Here is a 21418-nt window from a genome sequence, read left to right on the forward strand (position 1 = left end):
TGTGTTTTTAACGGAACGAGCTTAACCAACACTCGTACGGGAACATAACCGCTTTTCTCCGTGTTGTGTTCGCACCGCCTGGGTTAGTTTGTTCCGTTTTTAAACTCCCATAACGTGATTGGTAAATAATCAACAGCCGGCGGTGGTGCGCTTTTGTTGCCGTTCGCAGGAAACAGCAGCCAGTCAGTCAGTGAGTGTGTGTGTGTGTGTGTGTGTGTGAGTCAGTAGTGATTGGTGAGTTGGTGGGGCACTCCTCAGCAAGATGGCTGCAGTGGCATCCTGGTGAAATGACGCAAGCCTCAGTTTACGCTCAGTTTTCAGGCTCCCAGCTCCTCAGTCTCCATAGCGCAGATCCCCGCCCGGAACAACACCGACCGGCGACCCTCCACTGGACCCACCGAGCGGAACCGGCTCATCCAAGTAAGTAACAAGGGGGGGCATATTTAGTTACTAATCGCGTCCCCCTCCTGCTCCCTGGAGGTGTCACATACATGCAGCCAGGGGAGAGAGAGGGAGAGAGAGAAAGCGCGTCCCTTCTTCGGCGTTTGTTTCTCCGCGTCTTTGTTGTTGTTGTTTCCTTTCCTGAGTGGACCGGGATCAGCCGGCGCTTCTCTTCCTGCACAGCCGGGCTTCACCGCCGTCCTTGTTTTAGTGTTTGCGTCGGTTTTTGTGCGGTCAAACATAACACACCGGAGGGGGGTTCGAACACCCCCCCCCCCTCTCCCGTGTGTGTGTGTGTGTGTGTGTGTGTGTGAGAGAGAGTGAATTTGCTCGATCCTCTGCTTCTTTAGACAGCTTTTTTTTCAGCGTTTCAAATTTTCCACATATCCTGCCTGGATGTGCCACCATGTCCCGCCGGATCCCCCCTCTCTCTCTCTTCCCCCTTCTCTCTCTCTCTCTCTCTCTCTCCCTCCCGGTTCTCTACCTCTTCTCGCCCCCTTCTTTTGTAGCTTTTTCGGAGGGGAGTCTGGACCCGGCACAGGCTCCGAGCCGTTAACCTTTGTGGATACGAAAAGTCGTGTGTGTGTGGAACGTTTAGCGCTCCGTCAAACCCACAACTGACTTTCCTCCCTGCGGGGAACAAAGCGCCCAGTGTTTCCTCCAGGGCGCAGCTGGACACAGCTGTTGAGCCGCCGAGCTGCAGCTCTCCTAGCCCCTCACAAGCCCCCTGGACAAGTCCGATCTGTGTGTGCCGCTGCTTTACCCATCACACACACACACACACACACATACCCCCCCCCCCACACACACACACCTCCACCAGCCTCTGTGGCATCTGGTTAGCAGCTACTGCATGCCGGCTGGCTTTGTTGCTCTCTGCTGCCCGGTGCTAGGAGAGTCACACCGGCCAGAATGAGATGTGATCCACACGGGCTCATTTAGAGTTTGTTAGCTAGATTACATGTCTAAGGGGAGCTGGTAAGTTCACAAAAGCCCGTCTGGCAGCTTCGTGTGTGTGAGTGAGAGTGTGTGTGTGCCATCTGGCCATTAGCTACTGTAAGAGTCCCTCATGTGAACAACATCAGACCCTGGCTGCTGGGTGTGTGTGTGTACTGTAGGTTGGGTTGGCACCAGCAGAGTATGTAGGTTACCAACCCTGTGAGTGGAAGAACCCCCCACACACAGCACACCCACCCCCTCTTTTACTCTAGATTCTTCTGTCTGGCTTCATCTATCTGCCTCCATCTGCCTCTCTCTCCCCCCTCTCCCTCCCTCACTTGCTTATCACAGAATGTGGTGAGTGTGTATGTGTGTGTGTGAGTGTGTGTGTGTGTGAGTCGTTGCTCACATATGGCTTTTGATTTCGGCGGCTAGCAGAGGAGACGGCAGACCGCTACACACCCTGATCTGACTGCAACACAGGAGCGTGTCTTTCCACCTCTGCGTCTCTTCTTCTTCTACCTGAGGCAGGAGGATCTTAATCAAATTCCCTCCCCCCGCCCCAACCTCTCATCTCTTCAATCATCATCATCATCATCTCTACGTCCAGCTGCCCACCTGTGGCCTCTTCACCTTGGGGCTGAATGGCGGCCGTTCAGGTGATTGCTCGGCGTGTTTGGGTTGTGATGCCACGTCTGTGATGTCACCGCTTGAGGAGGAGGGTTTCCATGGTTACCATCAGGACGTCTTCTAGCTCTGTGCGCTCGTGCATGTGTGTGCGTGCATGCGTGCGTGCGTGCGTGCGTGTGTGTGTGTGTGTGTGTGGGAGGGAGTTCCCATGACTGTCTGACAAACAGCTTGTGTGAGTTTAACGGTGCTGGGAGCTGTCAGGTGTGATGAGCTGCTCTATATTGCTCTATATTGCAGAGCAGAAAGCACCAGGCCAGCACAACATGATCCCTCAAGGTTCTGTGTGTCTTTCAGTTTGACCGTTTGGCTCGGCCGGCCGGTCGGTTTATCTACCTGACTGAATAACCCAAGCTGCACTGGCCAGCGTTAAAGCATGAAACCTGAACACCGCTCGCTCCTGCGTCGCCGCTGTCATCTGTTTGGATATTTTCTAGTGTGTGCATATTTTTGTTGTTACCCGTCAGTCCAACTGAAAAGCTGCAGCACTGCAGTCGACCTGCAGAACCGTGGATGTGAGCCGTTTGTGCTGTTCAGTCGCTCCTCTGCCAGTTTGAGTCAGCATAGGTTGGCTCGGCTGCGTCGCCTTATGTCTGCATGCATGCTCTGTGTGTGTGTGTGTGTGTGTGTGTCCCTGACTGTGTTTACAGTGCAGTTTATGTTCAGAGTCCAGTTGGGGTGGGACACGCAGGCACTGCCCAGTACTGATTGTGACCGAATGTGGGGTAAAAAACACAGCCTTTATGTCTCCTTATCTCTCATTCTCACTCCTGCCTTCAGTCCGAGGTAATGTGTGTGTGTGTGTGTGTGTGTGTGTGTGTGTGTGTGTGTGTGTGTGTGTGTGTGTGTGTGTGTGTGTGTGTGTGTGTGTGTGTGTGTGTGTGTGTGTGACTCCCTGTGCAGTGGATTCCCATTAGACCTATCGCATCTGTTTCCCATCTCCACTCTAGATAGAATCAGCACTGATAGGATGTCTCACTGTGCCGGATAAGAAACTATTTACTGTAGAATTGACGTAAGAAAGGCAACGGAGCATTCATCCTTTAATAAAAACTCTCAATATAAAAGAAGTGACACTGGAAATGAAATAGATTGAAATGGTAAAGAGAAGTGAAATCAGTGAAAGCCTCTTCACTTGATTGACAGCGTTAAGGCTCGGACTGAATGCCGTTTGTGTGCGAGTAGGCTCGCAACTAATTCTGATTGTGAGTGATTCTGCTTGTTGCCTCAGTTTTGATAACAGGAAGAAGGGGTTTGAAGGAAACGAACATCAATGTAACCCATCCTGCCTGATGCCTGTAAAGTATAATGAGCTCATGTTAAGTATCATTAGTCTCTTGGCCATTTGATTATTAATAATTGAAGGGTCTGTTGTCTGAATGGTTTCATTAGGTGTGTGTGTGTGTGTGTGTGTGTGTGTGTGTGTGTGTGTGTGTGTGTGTGTGTGTGTGTGTGTGTGTGTGTGTGTGTGTGTGTGTGTGTGTGTGTGTGTGTGTGTGTGTGCGCAGTATAATGGATAGAGGGGCCGCTTTGTGTCTGCAGGAATAATAATGTTGTCGAAATGAAATCACACCAGCCAAATCGAGACACGAACACACACACACACGGCTGGTTTGCAGCGAGTCGGGCCAAGGACTAGAAAAGGCAAACATCTCAATGTATTCTATTCAGTCAAGCCGTCGACACTCCACTCTACTGTTCCTGCCTGATCACAGACTAATTAGAGGGAATTCACACTCGCTTCCTCTCTCTCACACACACACGCACACACAGCTGAAACGGATTTGCCAATTATCCCGCAGCATACACACCAATTACTCATATATTGAGATTTATTTTCTGCAGCCCGGGTAATTTCTAATGAATATTCATGCCGGCGTTCTTTTATTATGCCGGTCGTGGGTTGATTTGTAAGCAATTCAGATGGATTTGGATGAGAAAACATAAACATGTTTGACCTTGTGTGTGTGTCTGCTGTGTCGGTGAAGACTATCAGCCTGTTGTTGTCTGTTTGAGAGAACGTGACGAACCAGCCCGCACACACACACACACACACAGGCGTATAAATGCAGTAAGAATATAAAGCGTACACACACACACACACCTTCGTAGGTCAAAACAATTATGAGCACGACGCCCACTGTGCAAGAACTGTAGCTGGCACAGTTAAGTGTATCTTGTTCAGGTTGCAAGTGCTGGTAAGTCCCAGAATACACCTGGAAATTAGAATTCAGGAACGAAAGAGGATCAATGGTTAGACAAGGTGCTTTCCAGTTAAACACAGACTTCTCATGAGTCACAGCCAAATCCGAGAGGGTTGTGTGTGTGTGTGTGTGTTTCGCAAGTCAACGCAGAAGGAAGAAGGAAGGGGGAAAGAGGGGAGGTCACGACACGACGATGCCAAAGGATTTCACAAGTGACTTCCACACTCTGGATTCCGCACTTTACCTCGGCGATGGCCTCCGCCGCTGACCTGCTTTTACCTTCTGTCACATCTGGAAACAACAGCGGCGTTGAATCGGAGGATGTAAGCGGACGCCCGCTCTTGCTTTTTCGCTCTCTAAAGGGAATCTGTCTGGCACCGGAGAACCCAGTGTTCCAAATGCTGGCCATTAACCTGACGCAGGCCTCAGAGGAGACATCTTATCCGCTCGCCTAGTGTGCATTATCGCTCCCAACAATCCATTTTAGTGTAGTTTGTTTCCACCTGAACCCGCGATCTCCGTCTCTCCAACACAAGGCTACATGTCAATTACCACTCCGGTGATTTATAAGGTTACGTTTCTAATAATAATCTGAAATGTTTTTGCTTGCTGCTTTTTCCTCTCGCTCCTGCTTTCCTTCCTTCCTCCTCCCTCGCCGTCTTTGTCCGTCTCCCTCTATAAGCCACAGTATCGAGGGGAAATGGGTGAGAGCCACGCAGACTTCTCCATTTCAGCTCGGCTCGTTTTATGGCCCTGGTGTAAAAACACAGGCCTCGTGCCAAAGTCTATGTATGCAACAACTTGTCTAGAAGTCCTGAGTCTTTGTTGTTTGTTTTCCAGCACATGCCGTCGCTATGTGCAATGTGTCTCTCATTTCCAGTCACTTGGCCGATTGGTTGTTTCCTCCAAAGACACAACGATAGAACCCTTCTTCCTCCTCCTCCTCCTCCTCCTGTATCATCCTTCTCTTCCCTCATTCATCCCTGCAGACCACTTATCGCCCTCATTACAAGAATGGGGAAGAGGAAACGACCACTGCTCACACATCAGCGGGCCATCATGCGAAAGAACCGAGGCACAAAGCAATAACACGCTAAGGAGGAACCTAGCAGACTGTGTGTGTGTGTGTGTGTGTGTGTGTGTGTGTGTGTGTGTGTGTGTGTGTGTGTGTGTGTGTGTGTGTGTGTGTGTGTGTGTGTGTGTGTGTGTGTGTGTGTGTGTGTGTGTGTGTGTGTGTGTGTGTGTGTGTGTGTGTGTTGGCACAGCTTCCCAGGGTTGTCAGACTGATGGAGTGCTTCAACTGGGACAGGAGGAGAGGTGCAGCATTTGCTGCCTGGCTAGAGTAAATATTATGGCGCGTTGGCCCCAGAGTTGCACTGAACCTCTGCCCTGTCATATACAGAGACACACACACACACGCACACAGAAGGGATTCTCCATCAGTGCATCGTGAAAGGAGTTCAGGTGCACCTTTTGGATTTTTCCCTTTATGGTAAGAAGATAGAACGTTGAATTGATTTCTTTGCTGTGACTCGTATTCACACACACTCTGTGCGACTGTGTTGTGTGTGAAAAATCGTTTCATCTACCGATTAGTTTGATTATTGATGGAGGATTTGATATTAGTATATGTGTATATAAACTCTATATAGACTTTGATTCTTACAAATAAAGACACATTAAAACAAATACCTAATACAAGTTCCCAATCCCAAATAATTTGATTAAAAACTGATTTCAGTCAGTTTGATATGGATGTGTACGATGTTTCCATTAAGACAGACAGTAAATGGTGCGCTGTCACTTTAAGATGTGGTGACCTATGTGACCTATGGGACCATGTGCTCCGTTACCATTGGCTGTTCTCCAGCAGTGCAGATGGAGCTCATGTACTGCAGGTATCAGAGTTGTTGCCCTGCTTCACCTGAGCAATACAGCTGTGTTGTTTCCTCCCAGTTGTGTTAAGTTGGCCGATTGTGGGTCAGGTGCCACAGTGCAGAGTAATGGATTTACATGTAAGACGGTTCTAACACACACAGCGGTCCTACTACAGCAGATCTGCGGCTCAGGCAGAGTCTCCCAGCTGTGACGCTCTGGCCGTCTGGCTACAGCTCTGGATCAGCGCCTCAGTCATCACTTCCCCTCTCCAACCTCTTCTTCTTACCAGGAATCTGCCGTAGTAATTACACCCGGGCACTCCTTTGAGGTTTGCAAAAAGGGAACGGATAAAAGGGAACGCGGAGGAGAATCAGACCCATAGTGAAAAACACACAATGAGTCTGTTGCTCTGCCTTTTCAAGCCTCATCACTGTATCTCTCTCTCTCGGTCTCTCTCTCTCTCTCTCTCTCTCCCTCTCTCTCTCTTCCCCTCTGACTTCTGTTCAGCCAGTTTTTCAGGCTCAGCAGTCTCGCACTCCGCCTCTGGCACAGCCCTGTGTTTGAGAAACCTTCATACCGCACACTGCTCAGCCTGTCTGTGTGTGCGTGTGCATGCGTGTGTGTGTGCGTGTGTGTGTTTACGCAAGTCAACTCTCCGTGTGTCCATGTATACTCACTTCTCCCTCCCCGGTCCCTTTTCGAGTTCCTCCTTTGACAAACTGACTTGTAAAGAAGGCTCATTCAGCAGAGATCAGGCCATGTTCCACCTCCAGGTATGCAGGCGTGTAGGTATCAGGCCTGTGTGTGTAAGTTTCCCATATTCTACGCAATTTTAACGTCTAAGAGCTTGTGTTTGTAGCGTTTCAGGACCTTGTGTGTGTGTGTGTTGCATTGATCTGCGCCTTTGTTTTGACATACTGCTGATTGCGCGTGGTTGAAACATTGACAGACGGCTATCTGTGCCAAATGTTGTGTCAGTTCAGCTTCAAAATGATGCAAGGCGCCCGAGCCGGTGATTGTGCGGCTGAATTAGGTTACTTTGCGTTGAATATGTTTGGGATGAGTGTGTAACATCTGGAGCTGGTTGGATAGGTCCTGGAGTGTTAACCTGCAACCCTGTTCTGATGGTGTGAAGAAACGACTGGAGGTGTGTGTGTGTGTGTGTGTGTGTGTGTGTGTGTGTGTGTGTGTGTGTGTGTGTGTGTGTGTGTGTGTGTGTGTGTGTGTGTGTGTGTGTGTGTGTGTGTGTGTGTGTGTGTGTGTGTGTGTGTGTGCTACTGCAATAATCTAAACTAAATCCAATTTCCTATCCTATTTTAATCTAACATGATCACATCGACATGGGGATAAATCAGACAAACTCACTCATAATAACTGACCCAGATTATGCAATTCTTGGTGTGTTCACTCATACTTGTGTATGCGTCACTCACACACCTGCCAGACTCTTCTTCTTACTCCTTTTTTGTCGTGTGATTGTCTTTGCCTTTGTAACCGTCAGACGTCGGCCTATTATTCAGCCGTAGCCTTCAGTGCGTGTGTGTGTGTGTGTGTACGTAGAAGTGGCGTAATAGGTGCTTGGCTTACAGTCTAGCATTATCCTGACACACAACAATTGCCGCTTGACTGTTGGGCCTATTTTTAGCTGGCGCTCCTACTTACAATTTGATGTTTCAATACACACAAATCAGAGCCTTTCAGTCAGAGAGACTCTGCCCCCTCACACACACACACACACACACACAGGAGACGCTTTGAGACCTTAAATCCATCAAGGCCCCTCGCATCCTCGGCTCAGGTCCTTCAGTCGGTTTCTCCCTCTCTAATCCAATATTCAGCCTCAGCTGCACGTTAATCAGCCTGAGCTGAGGGTCCCCTGTCCCCGCGTCTTTCATCCTTCTTACGTCTCTTTCCTTTTGCTCCTCGTTCTCTGCCTCTGGCGCCCTCGGCATGTCTTTTGTAATCCTTTCCGATGGCTGACATGCGTTCTGGCGGCAGGTTTCCGTGTACACACACACTCCGGCGCTCGATCCGTATTTAAACTCCATTGTTGGCAGGCGGTTTATAAAACTTTCCCTCTCGTCTCTTTTTTTAGCAAAGCGGTGCCTGAAACTGTGTTGCCAGTCTCCCCTGCTGCGTGTGTGTCCTTGCGTCCAGTGTGGGAGTATGTGTGTGTGTGTGTGTGTGTCAGCCATAATGAAGTCGTCGGAGGTGCTGGAGTACTAGTTAAAGAGGTGTCCCGCTTGGCCTGGAGCGGGCTGATAAGAAGCTCCCCTGACCAGGACACTGGGGACGACACACACACAGACTCGAGGCGGAGTGGAACACACCATTGTTACGTCTCATCCTCTGTCTTCGTCTCTCTCTGTCTCCACAGACCTTTGACAAATTCTTCTGTAAGCTCTGTTTAGCCCTCAGAGATTAATGTTGGAGAATAGATTCACCAACAAATCCCCTCATCTTCCTCTCTCTCACACACACTGATTCTATTCTGTCACACTCATTGTGCATGGGTACTGTATACCCACACACACACATACAGTGGCCACTCCCTCGGCCCTGCACACCTGGCGCTTTGTGTTGTGTCCAGAGAGGTGCATGCTGGACGTAGGAGTAAACACCGGCCTCCTGTCCACTTCAAACGCTCCGAGGATCATTGAAGGAGGGATGGAGGGGGCAGGGGGGGCGGAGGGGGGAGAGGGGACGACGGCGGAGGTCTTTTGAAGCCTGGGCTCATTTCTCTCCTCACTCCTTTCTCTCCCTGGCTTCTTTCTACCCGTTTCTTTGTCTTTCCTGCCTCTTTCCGTCACCCTCCGCTCCTCTTTTCATCCGTCTCATGAGGGCACTGCAGATTTAATTTGGATGATGGGCAATCATTGGGTCAGGTTGCCTCTCTCGTGTGTGTGTGTGTGTGTGTGTGTGTGTGTGTGTGTGTGTGTGTGTGTGTGTGTGTGTGTGTGTGTGTGTGTGTGTGTGTGTGTGTGTGTGTGTGTGTGTGTGTGTGTGTGTGTGTGTGTGTGTGTGTGTGTGTGTGTGTGTGTGTGTGTGTGTGTGTGTGTGTGTGTCCATCCATCCATCAGATGAGGTCTGTCAATGAGCAGCATATGGTGTGTGTGTGAGTGACATGGAGCCTGTCTACAGTGTAGCGACAGCACGAGGGCCTCCATGTTGATTGACTGACAGCACGTTCCATGTGTGTCAGTTGATCTTACTTCCCCCCCGTTTGAATAATTATTAATAGATTTATTTATTCCGATTGAAAGCAGGAGCTGCAGAATCGCCCGGTCATCTCCTGGACCATCGGGCCGCGTTCCATACGTAACGACCCCGTGTCAGTTTAGACCCAAAGACACACACTGACGCGGTTAAAGTCCTAATCTGCGACACTTTTTGTCGCTTTTCTTGATTGGCGGTGTGATATTCTGACTCTACCTGTGTGTTGTGATGCTTGTTCTGGTATTTGCGGCTCTAATCTCACATTGTATCTTCCACGCAGAGTTCAGGGCTGTAAAATGAGCATTAACCCCTTGTTCTGTTCCGTCTCAGTGAATCAATGTGCTTCTGTCTTTTCACTCTAAATCTTTTTGGCTTTAAACTCTATGAAACTCACCGAACAGGATCAGACGGATATCAGAGGTTGTCACATCGCTGGGAAAACAGTGTTGAACCCCGAAGAACTTTGCATAACATTTTCTCTTTGGCCTCGTGCCAGCGCGCTTGCTTGGGATAAACAAAAGGCAGATTGGGGCAGATGGCGTGAACGCCAATCGCTGCCGGGAAGTAAAAGTGATTTCCACGAAATGTTGTGCGAGAAACACAGTTCAAGTGTTTGTTGTGTTATCACGGCTGTTAAAGGTCTCTCTCTGTTTCCCTCTCTCTCTGTTTCCCTCTCTTTCTCTCTCTCTCTCTCTCCCTCTCTCCCTATCTGTCTCTCGCCCAGGTGAGAGTGCGATGAGGAGAGGTCTCGGAGTGTGAGGCCATGGGCTGCACCTCGGCCAAGCAGGTGTCGGCCGTGCCCAACGATGAGGAGGGACGCGGCAAGGCCTACAGCAACGGGGACCTCTTCACCGGTATGTTTCTGCTACACACTTACACACACTGACAATAAAAAAAGCCCCCATTCGACTCAGCGTTGGAACTCTTACCCCATCTGCCCTCCCACATATACTCTTCATTAAAAGCACATAATCCTCTGGCACGGCGCCGCGTTCCTCCATTAACGTCAGCTGCAGAGTTTTATGGGACTCATCCCTCCTTGTATTTTGAGAGAGAGAGAGGAAGTAACAAGTTGGTGCGACTGAGGCTCCGTGTTGCGTCACTCGGTGGCGGCTGAGGTGTTGTGTGTCCCCGGCACCCTTAATATTTTAGTTCCTGGAACTGAAGACAGAACAACGGAGAGTAATGGAAAGCAAGCGAGCGGAAAGGAGAGCGTGTATGGGCATCAATTATAGCCGTGAAGGACAGAAATAGAAGTGAAAGCGGGAGGAGAAAAAAAGAGAGAGAGAGAGAGAGAGGCTGGAGGGATGAGGGATTAATGGCGATTAAGAATTAGGAGCAGATGATGTAGCAGATGAGGATCCACGGCCTCTTTCTCCCTCTCTCTGTCTCTCCATCATGCCTCTCTGTCCTCTCCTCCTTTTTTCTGATGAGTGGCATGTGGAGGGAGGAGACGAGGGGGGGGAGGGATGGAGGAGATGGACTTGAAGGCGACACGTGTTGAACCTGCTGCCACTTTCCCCGCTGGTTCAGCTCTCCTCTTCCCTTCCCCTGCTGGAGGCCTCCTTTTCCTGTCTTTCGTCCTTCCCTCCGTCTCTCTCTCTCTCTATTTTGGGTCTCTGCCTCCCCCCCTCCCCTCTCCTCTTCCGGCCCTGGTCTCCCAGCGTTCCCTCTCTCCAGCTCTCTTCCTCTCTCTCTCTCTCCTTCCCTCTCTGTGGCACAACATTAGGTCACGACCTTGTTCCCTTTTCACCTCCCCTCCTTCCTCCCCTCCTTCTTCCCCTCTCATCCCTCCCTCTTCCTGTCATGCAGTGTGTCAAGCGGGAATCCTGACTCGGCTGGTAGAACGAGTGTGTACGCAAATATTGACAGAAGAAACCGCTGACCTGGATTGCTGGATTAGAGTCATTCCAGGCCACAACCCCCGTGTCAAACATCTCCCATCTTCAATCTTCTTCCTCCTCCTCCTCCTCCTCCTCCTCTTCCCGCCCGAACCTTTTGTTCCATTTCCGTTTCCAGCTTTCTTAAATCTACTCTCGTTTTTTTTCCTGCTTGACTCGTTGCCATTTCCCAGCCCCCCCCCCCCCCCCGTTCTGACCGGTTCACGGCATTCCTGTCTACGTCTCAGAATTCCTTACATATCAGTGTGTGGGATCAGAACAGAGAGCCTTTTTCTTGCCAGCTGGAAGACATTGTCCAGGACTCATCCTATATATATGTGTGTGCGTCTCTATGTGTGTGTGTGTCCCATATATTCTGGCTCTGTGTGACTCTGACCGCTAACCCTGCTCCCCCCCCCTCCTCCTCCTTTCCTCGCTCTCACACAATAACCGGAAAAAGGCTCAGCTCCGTTACACAAACACTGAAGGCCCGAACTGGGAAAATAGCAACGCTCTCCACAACATCACGCTGTTGATGTCTGCAATAATCACAGTTGGAGGAGATGGAAGTGGAGATTAGGGTTGTATGTTTACGTATATACGTAGCCGGCGTATGTGGTGACCTCATGTTTTACGCCGAGCCGTGGCGTGCGGGCTCTGATTGTTTATTCCGAACCCTGGCGGTGTTTCGAGGCGGCGTGTTGAGTTTGAGTCAGTGTTTGTGTAGAAACATGGCAGTGAGATGCAGCAGTGGGATGACTTAGAGCTGATTGTGTTATTGGGTGGAAATGGTTTGAAACGCTTTCTAAATGCCTTAAATAGCCGCGTTCCCCTATGTTTCTTTGTGGTTTTGTGCTGTAAAGATCACGCCCATTCATTGTTCCCGTCGAGTCTCTGTTACTGGTTGAGCTGGAATCTACTGGTGGCTTTCCACTGTGTCACACCGCTTAGTCGCTTACTGCTCCGTCTGTGGGAGCCTTCCTCGGATCCGTACGGCAGTTTTGTTTTGCTTTATTTTTCAACTTGGATCTTGGAACTCTTTGGGCCGATGAGTAATCCAGAGCGACGTTCGGGCCTCGGCCTCCTCCCTTACCCTAAAAATGGGTCCTGCCTCCTCGATGGGAAACGCAGGAAAGCTCCCGACGACGTTCCTGCAGTGCAAAAGGCGTGTGAAACTATTTCATGCCACCGGCCAAAATGATCCCCCCCCCCCCTTCCGATGGCGGCGGTGTTAACTTAACGAGTCGACTGCTGCTGCTGTTGCGTGACACACGGAGGCTGAAAGTCGTTGTTTTTTTTATATGTGCATATTGCGTCATGTAATCTGCTGCGGCCTGGCTGAGGAATGTGATGGAGAAAGACAGAGAGAGGGAGCGAGAGAGAGAATGTTTGTTTGTAGGTCAGTAGCAACAGAAACCCTCATGTTGTCTGCATATCTGATTGCACACATCAGCTCTGTCCCATTTCTCTGCATTAGTGGATGACAAAGTGCGATCTGGGGGTCTGGGCGCTGCTTTGCGAGGAGCTCCCAGCGCTCCCAGAGACCAAATGTACGTACGAAGGAGAGGAAAGACATGTTCAGCACCGACGATTCTTCCTTAACTCTGCCCACATCTGTACACATAATTGCGGTTTGCTGATATTTAAGTTTGGAACCGTGATCACGGTGCATTTAACTTGTGGTTTTATGTGAGTCAGTGGCCAAGGACTCTGTGTGTGTGTGTCTGTGTGTGTCTGTGTGTGTGAGAGACATTGTGTTGAGGTGTAAATGTCATGGCCAGGCTGGAGAGAGCTTATACCAAAAGGTGCTCAAATGGGAGTCTTGGAGGTCCACTTAATAGGTTTCCACGGCGTCATGAGTCCAGGAAAGGAGGATTAAGTGAGTAATCGTTCCCAAAATGCCAGAACTCGGTACACAGTAAGCATTTCTGCATTAATGACATGAATTATGTGTAATCAAGTACTTTTCTTTGGTGCGAAAGGTGCGATGTCCTGGCAGAGACGGCGAAAATGCATGCTGTACTTATTTGTGTGTGTGTGTGTGTGTGTGTCAGCAGTGTAAGAATCAGACACAGACGGAATTAAACGCATCCTTTTCTGTTTAGTCCGTTACAATTTTCATCTGATTGAAGTCATTGATGGGAGCATAACAGACATTTGAAATACATGAACCTAAAAAACAGTTCAAAGCACACACTCTCACACACTCTCACACACTGGCCCTGTGTGAGTGACATTTTTGTGACGCACGCCTATAAACGGCACAAACGGACGGATTCAAAGACATGACACCATCTGAAACCTTCGCCGGCGCAGTAAACGTCAGAACCTGAAGGCAGCACGGAGATCTGGGCTCTCTAATCGGAGACGAGGGAGACGTCCACATCACAAACTCCGCTGCGTCTCAAAATAGTTCCCCCCCCCCTTTCATCTTCCTCTGCTCCGCTCTCCCCGCGCGAGTCAAGCACTGGTGTGACGAAACAACCTTGTCGTCTCTCTCACACACACAGACACAGACACACACACACAGACGCTGCATGACCGCTTTTGCTCCCGTCAGACTTGAAGCCAAGTCTGTGATGTTGATGAGTCTCGATCGGTGTAAGGCGGCTCACTTTGATCTGACTTTACGTAATTGCGTTAATTTTGACGACCGTCTCGTGATAGCGGCGGAATATTCAGCCAATCTCAGCAGTTAGGTCGCAGCAGCTCATATTACAAAATGACATTTTCCCCAAATGCTGTTAAAAATGTCCGTTTGGATGTAATCATAGCCAGCAGCAGCAGCTAAATGTACTCCCTTCCTATTCATTTGAATTCACCACAACGTGGAGAGTGCCTCGCTCCAAACTCTGACTCTGGATCGCTGCAGTAATATGGAGGGGAGAGGAGGAAATGACTGTTAATTCTATTTCCTGCTCCAGCATTGAATGCGCCGCATGTTTACAGAGCAGGCGGCAGTTTAGCGAGCCTGTGCAGTGTAAAGGTGTGTGTGTGTGTGTGTCGGCATGTTCAGACAGGAGCTGCTTTGCTCTGACTTGTCTACATTCCTGAGGCAAACGGCAGAAATGTAGACAGCTTCTTCTTCTTCTCCTTCTTCTTTCTCCTCTCGCCCTTTTCCCTCTCCTCCTCTTCATCTCTGCAGGCCTCCATCTTTGTTTCCCACTCCTCCGTCTCTCATACTCTGCGTGAGGACATTTCACCGGGGCTGGAAATAGTCCAAATCGGCAGCGTTTATCTCTGAAATGAATTCCATGTAGACGTGCGCACGGACACACACACAAAGAAACACATGTGATCCAGGTTGGTAACTGGGTTGTGAGTCACGGCGCGATTAAACGGGGGCGTGAAGCCGTCAGCTGTGTACAAAAAGTCAGATGGACACGTGGACACGCAGACGGCAAAGGTGTCCCCTCCCTTCTCTCCCCACCCCTGATAGATGGTTCAAAATACAACATGTAGCAGATAAGGCCATGGTGGGTGTTTGTTATCCTTGGATATGTGTGTGTGTGTGTGAGAGAATCTCAGCTGCTTTATCAGTCAACTGTACACGAACCACGTAATCAGAAAGGCCATTGTGCTCGTCCCGTTTGTCCCAAGGTTGGTTTATTGTCACAACTTGTAACCATTGGCGTCATTCCTTCTGCAATTGAAACATGCATACCCAAAGTGTGTGTTATTGTAGGGAACATGGCTCGGAAGCAACGGCTGAAATGTGAAACTCCATTAGAATTCTCAGCTTATTACAAGAAACACGGAACAGTGTAGTAGAATTGGATATTTCTGAGTGCTGTGTCAAATTTCTGGAAGTGTGGGCGGTTTGGACATTTCTTTCAAATCTTTTCTTTCCATTTGAGTGAACTTGCCTGCAGGTATTTGGAGGAAAAACAAACCATGCATGCCCAGTAATTATCACTCGTCATGACAGACAGGCTCACATCTCCGAGTGAACACTTAGAGAGGCGATCCATGTCATAATACATCATAATTCCCTGTCATTTGTCAGGCATGCTGTATATACATGTGATTATTGGTGATGTGCTTTAATGTGGATGCAAGTAATGTATGGGAACAGTGACGCCCTCTGACTCCCCTTATCCCTTTTTCTCATAATGCAGTATGCCTGTGATACTGTGTGTTAGGTGGGGTGAATCAATGTTTAATTGACTATTCGATTAAAAAGTCACAGAATCGATTATTCGAGGACGATTAATAATCGAAACAATCAACAGATTAATCGATTATCAAAATAATCGATAGTGACAAGTGCTACATGCAGACGCTGCCCGTCTCCTGGTAGATGCTCTTATTTGTGGTAATTGTATAGAACATTCCAGTGAAGCTTGAATGCCACACATCTTTCAGCTGGCTGTGTGTTTTGTAAGCATAGCTGAGATTTATGCTGTATTGACACTGCAGGGTGGGGTGGTGTGTTTTCACTCACGTTGTCACCGAGCGTGTCTGTAATGCTCCAGCATACAGACAAAGCATCGCAACAACAGCCTAGCTAAAACCTTCTGCAGCTCGCCCTAAAGAAGCTCATTTCATGCCGCTCACACAGTGGTAATGGTTTGCCTGTGACCAGAGGCAGAGGTGCAGGAGGCTTAACATCAAAGGAGAGAGGATTTAGCAGAGGCTGTTTGTTATTTAGTGGTTACAAAGAGAGAGCGTGGAGGACGTGTTACACTTGTCCTTTAGATTAGCAGGAATGACGACGGGAGAATTTTTCTGTTTACTCAACAAATGTGGAAGTTAGATGTTGTTGCCCGGGCAGCAGAGGGTACCCAAAACAAAGCCGGAGCAGTCAGCCGTGTGATGTTTGAACCAATTACAGCCAAGCGGAGGTATCAGACGCAGCAATGGCAAAAGTTCATGTTGGCGGCCAGGCACAGAGTGGGAAAGAGCCTGAATCACCACTTCTTCACACTCTCAAGGCATCGCTCTGCCCTAAAAGTTCCACTTCCTTCTGCTCGGAGTATAATGGGGCCTCAGCTGTCAAAGCTGTCCGTGTAGCCTAGAAAATATTCAGCTAATCTTTAATCCCTGCAGCTCGCTCCCTCTTATCTCCTCCCCTCTGCTCTCTCCCTACATGTGTATCCCCTCCTGCTCGCCCTGTCTCACACTGCTTTCTCTCTTCAGATGAGCGGCTGTGTGGCTAAAAAGGAGAGCACATGACCACTTTGTATATTCTTCAGCTCTTCAGCTGTCACATCTGCGTCTCGCACTGAAACTCCTTCCGTCTGATTCTCAGCTATTAGATTAACTTGGCCAAGCGTGACCAATTATAATTGAAATCAATGGAAACACTGATTTGATGCAGTGAGTGTACAGTGAAGCCGGGGTGGGGGTGGGGGGGCCGGGGGGGTGACACAGCTCAGATGGATGAGGTGAACCTGGTCAGGCCCGGTGATGAAATATGCTCCCTTGTTTACTTCTCTCCCTCCTGCGTCTCCTTGCCTCCTTTAATCATGCCTGCCTCTCTCCTACTCTCTCTCTCTCTCCTCAGACGAATACAAGATGAAGGGAGTGGAGGAGGTGAAGTACATGAGAGGGGAGGAAAACAGAGTGAACGCACGCAACCAGGAGAACCTGGTGAGAAACACACGGATACACACACAGACACACAGACGCAGGCATATTTTCTCTTACATACACAACAGGTAGATGACATGTTGGAGTGGGTGGAATGCGTGGGCTGCTCACTCAGCTGGTTTGCCCGGGAAGTCTATGGCCTTCAACAACGCAAAGCTGCAAGCAGTGTGTGTGTGTGTGTGTGTGTGTGTGTGTGTGCGTGCATCAGCAACTCGTTTCTTAATTATTATTATTATTATTAAATCATTTTATAATTGTGATGCAAACAGGTTCAGTGGTGCACACATTACCCTCACCTTCCTTCTTCTGCATTCCAAGATCTCGGTCATTTCCTTGTGCACAAACGGAGCGATTGAAGAGTTCATGTGTTAATGTGAAGTGAAAGTAAAAGCAGGTCGCCAAGGGTGACGGGATAATCGGTGTAAATCTAAATCCTGATCGTAAAAAACAGGAGCAGATTTTATTTATTGACCCAATAATCTGCTTTGATTACAAGTAAGTGTGAACCATGAGAGGGCACACACACACACACACACATACACACATACAGTATGATACCAGGCAGCAAACGGCGCCTAGATGTGGTCAGGCATGTCACCGTTTCTCACCGCTTTGGTTTCGCTTCAGAGCTGTGAATTGACTGAATCAAAGGTGATGATTGGACGGTAAAGATGCAGGTTGCTACACGTCAGAGTTTCACTGTAACAACAACCGTGTGTGAGAAACACTTTAGATGGAGGTGCATGTGTCAGCTCCCCGTGGCTTACAGCTCTGGGTTAGTGTGAAGAGATTTGGAATTTGATGCTTCCAGTTTGTATGATAGCAGTTAGTAAGGGGAACTAATTGTTTATTTGTGTGTGTGTGTGTGTGTGTGTGTGTGTGTGTGTGTGTGTGTGTGTGTGTGTGTGTGTGTGTGTGTGTGTGTGTGTGTGTGTGTGTGTGTGTGTGTGTGTGTGTGTGTGTGTGTGTGTGTGTGTGTGTGTGTGTGTGTGTGTGTGTGTGTGTGTGTGTGTGTGTGTGTGTGTGTGTGTTTCTTTCAGGAGAAGAGCAATGTGCAGTACAGGGGCAAACAACAGAAAGAGGTCTCATCATCGAACATCAAGTCCAAGTAAGTGGCCAACGGTGGCAGTGTTTGATGTGGTCCAATGTAATACCTTACAATCACACACACACTCAGACACACACACACTCAGACACACACACACTCAGACACACACACACTCAGACACACACACACACACACACACACACACATTATTCCCCAACCACTAAATCACGATGTGTATTTAGATGCAACTTAAAATTATTATGTTAAGAATTGAGTAAGTGAACGCATCTGGCTTTTGTAATGCTGCCTTCTGGCCTAGCTTGTGTGTGTGTGTCTTTGTGTGTGTGTGCGTGTGTGTGTGATGAGACTGTTGCACATAGCCACATCAGTCGCTGTATATTTAGTCTGTAGATTATAACCTGGTGTTAATACCCTTTAAAGTAATTACTTAACATTCTCCAAAGCCTCCCAACTGAAAGATTTGTGTTCGCCTGTATGTGTGTGTGTGTGTGTGTGTGTGTGTGTCTGTGTCTGTGTGTTTGCACTGTGTGGGGGTTGTAATGGAAAATTCTCATGATGTATTTGTTATCTCCCTTCTCCTCCTCATCTCAACCTCCGACTTCCTCTCCCCCTCCTTCTTGCTGCTGTTCAATTCCTCTCTCTCTCTCTCTCTCTCTCTCTCTCTCTCTCTTTCTCTCTCTCTTTCTCCCCCCCCCCCCTCAGCATTCACACGTCAGAAAGCCAGCAGGAATTCTTCAGGATGCTGGATGAGAAGATTGAGAAGGTGAGGGTGGTGTGTGTGTGTGTGTGTACGTGTGTGTCTGCACTGCTGGTGGGGTGGCAGCAGGGTGGAGGGGGAGGGGAGGAGATGTGGGTGTTGTTGTTGATGGGCAGGGCTGGGGGGGTCTCCATGCATTTAAAGAAACAGCTGGATGGAGCAGATTTAAAGGGACAGGCCACGTATTACAACAACCGCCATTACTCAGTGATGTCATCCAACACCGAAAAGCTTCCACTCTGCGCCTCACGTGAGCGGAGGTGGAGGTGACCGCTTTCCGCTCTGTCACATGAACACTTGAATTACACCTTTCCACCGGCTTTAGCTCCGGAACAAGGACTATGCCTCATCCCTGCACTGAAAGCGAGCCGAGCATCCGTAGCTACAGTAGAAGGCCGGCGGAGCTCTTATGAAGCCTCTCACGGACGCAGGCAGGCAGTGAGGAGAACACAGTGACGTTTAGGAGAGAGGGAGATTCTTACTCCGGCTCTGGAGACACGGGAAGCGGCTTGAAAATAGCTCCACATCTTGATGGAGGAAACAAATCAACACCCTCCGACTGCTCGCTGCCATATCCAGCCTGTTTATCTGCCAGTACCTGCACACACAGATAAGCTTTGATAAGATCTGTTTACACCTGATTGGACTAACAGGTGGGCGGGGTGACCTGCATGCAGATCATTCAGATGGGGTTATTGTCCCGTATATGTGTGTGTGTGTGCTGAATTGAAATTGGTAAGGTGTGTATGAACGTCTGATGTCATCTTGCCTCTTTCTAATCCCGTCCACTGATCGTTGTTTGTTCTCCTCTCCTCTCAGGGACGAGACTACTGTTCGGAGGTGGAGGCGGAGGATGGGACATAGCACAGAGGCCCCCACATGTGACCCCCACAGAGAGTGTGTGTGTGTGTCGTTGCGTACGTGTGCTTATGCGTGATTAATGCCTGAGAAACGGAGAGAAAGGGAGAGCGAGAGAGCTGAAGCAGTGTTTACCAATGGGGTGTTTTTAATGGGACACTGTACGTGTTGGTGTGTGTTGTGTTGAGCAAATGGCAGAGATAGTATTTTAAAAAGAAGTGAAAGCTTTTGGGGGGGAGAATGAGAGAGGGGAATAAAGAAGACTTTTCTCAGAGACCACGGCCCCTCTCCTCTTAGCGCCTCGCCCCTTCAGGCCCCCCGGGTTGACAGATGGAGGCGGCTGAGCGTTGAAGGGACGGACAGACGAAGGGAGGGAGAGATGGAGCGACAAGGCGGACGCGATGACGGCCGGACGGACGTCGGTGGATAAAGCCTCAGCCCCCTCTGACGCCAGCAGCAGCAGCAGCCTCGCCATCCCTCCATCTCTCCCTCCAGTCCTTCCCACTGTGCTGCTGTCCCTCCCCCCCCCTGCCCGCAGTTCCAACTAAACCCCCCTGCCCCCCTCCTGCAAGCTGACGCCGTCACAGAAACGCAAACTCCCCAAATATGGAGGCACGGGAAGGACAAACACGGTCCTGGCCCAGAGTGTTGAGGACTGAGAGACATTGGAAGGAGGAAAGAGACGGAGTTATGTAACACACCCAGGATCCACACTGAACTTTTGGGCCTGCCTGCCTACTGCTGGGCCAGCATGGGACGCTGGGGACTAAGAGGACGGGTAGAGGGAGGCGAGGGAGGGGGGGAGGGAGGGAGGGAGGATGGGAAAGAGAGGGAAATATTCCTGATATTTTAATAAGAGAGAGTAGGAAGTGAGCTGGTGATTTAGAAACTCTAAACTCCTCACTGCCTTCAAGTCGAGGACCTTTTTATTTTTATTGTCCCCGCAGCCACTCGTCGGGTTCTGTCCCCCCTTTTCTGACGTTCGTTTGTTTTCATTGTGTATCATCATCATTGTCGTCATCATCTTCGTCATCATCGTCGTCATTTTCACCGCCAGGCAGAGCGAAGCTGCATCATTCCGGAACCTCTGTGTCTCAACCCAATCCGTCCTCTCTGATGAACCCTAACGCAGCAGATCACAGCTGTACCGGAGGTGACACACACAGATTCTCATTCAAACACACACACACGCGCGCACACGTTATTGTATCCCTTTCATCATCGCCAGAACTGCATACATGCATTTTAAAAGCATCAAATTGGGTGGAATTTTAGGGGAAGATGCCTGGTTGCCGTGGAGACACAGATCCCATCACGTTTCTGTTATCATTCCTGGATACTTCCTCTCGTATTATTTTGAATACTTTTTTTCTATTAAAAATAAAAACACAGAAGCTCTTTATGCGTGTGATATGCTTTTGTGTGTGTGTGTGTGTGTGCTTGGCAGAGGTGAAGTGGGTTTGTTTTTTCTTGTGGTCATGCTGCCTGCAGTCATTACTCAGATAAACCCAAACTGCATTATGCCCCCTGCTGGTTTATTGTTTACACTGCAGTCTAGCTCGCCCTATTTTTATCTTAACAAAGATGGAGTTCAGCCATAAATTAAAACTTTTTTCCCCTCAGTTCTGACTCAGAGTGGTTACAGTTGAACTTCTCTTCAGTGTGTAGGTGTATTTTAATTGGCCTTCCTCTCGGTGGACCTTGACTCATCATCGCAGTATGAGCACAGGTTTAATTAGTAACTTTATCCTTTTAAATAATGGTTACTGAATACCTTTACTAGCTCTGCACAGAGAAACCTTGATACCTGAAGAATTCCTCATGTTTAAATCATCAAATGAATAGATTTAAAGTAAACCAGTTGGGGTGGAATGACATTAATAACCATGTCGAGCCA

At 49.0% G+C, this 21418-nt stretch overlaps 1 protein-coding gene across 4 annotated transcripts; it reads left to right on the plus strand.

The window, feature by feature from the left end:
• The first annotated feature begins 182 nt into the window (after positions 1 to 182).
• On the plus strand, positions 183 to 20915 carry LOC143003037 (uncharacterized protein C1orf21 homolog). 4 transcript variants are annotated; one of them, XM_076153507.1, is made up of 6 exons: positions 183 to 420; positions 10090 to 10219; positions 16752 to 16837; positions 17878 to 17945; positions 18609 to 18669; positions 19483 to 20915. In XM_076153507.1, the coding sequence occupies exons 2-6, from the start codon at positions 10129 to 10131 to the stop codon at positions 19525 to 19527; spliced, it is 351 nt and encodes a 116-aa protein (XP_076009622.1). In that variant the 5' UTR covers positions 183 to 420; positions 10090 to 10128; the 3' UTR covers positions 19528 to 20915. The 4 variants fall into 4 exon arrangements, with proteins under 4 accessions (XP_076009622.1, XP_076009623.1, XP_076009626.1 ...); XM_076153508.1 differs by lacking the exon at positions 183 to 420 and adding an exon at positions 6814 to 6922; XM_076153511.1 differs by lacking the exon at positions 183 to 420 and adding an exon at positions 6828 to 6934.
• Positions 20916 to 21418: the final 503 nt, after the last annotated feature.

The sequence above is a fragment of the Genypterus blacodes genome, unplaced genomic scaffold, assembly GCF_046128005.1.
Source record: "Genypterus blacodes isolate CSIRO-AG114 ecotype Tasmania unplaced genomic scaffold, CSIRO-AGI_Gbla_v1 ptg000058l_1, whole genome shotgun sequence".
Classification (NCBI taxonomy): domain Eukaryota; kingdom Metazoa; phylum Chordata; class Actinopteri; order Ophidiiformes; family Ophidiidae; genus Genypterus; species Genypterus blacodes.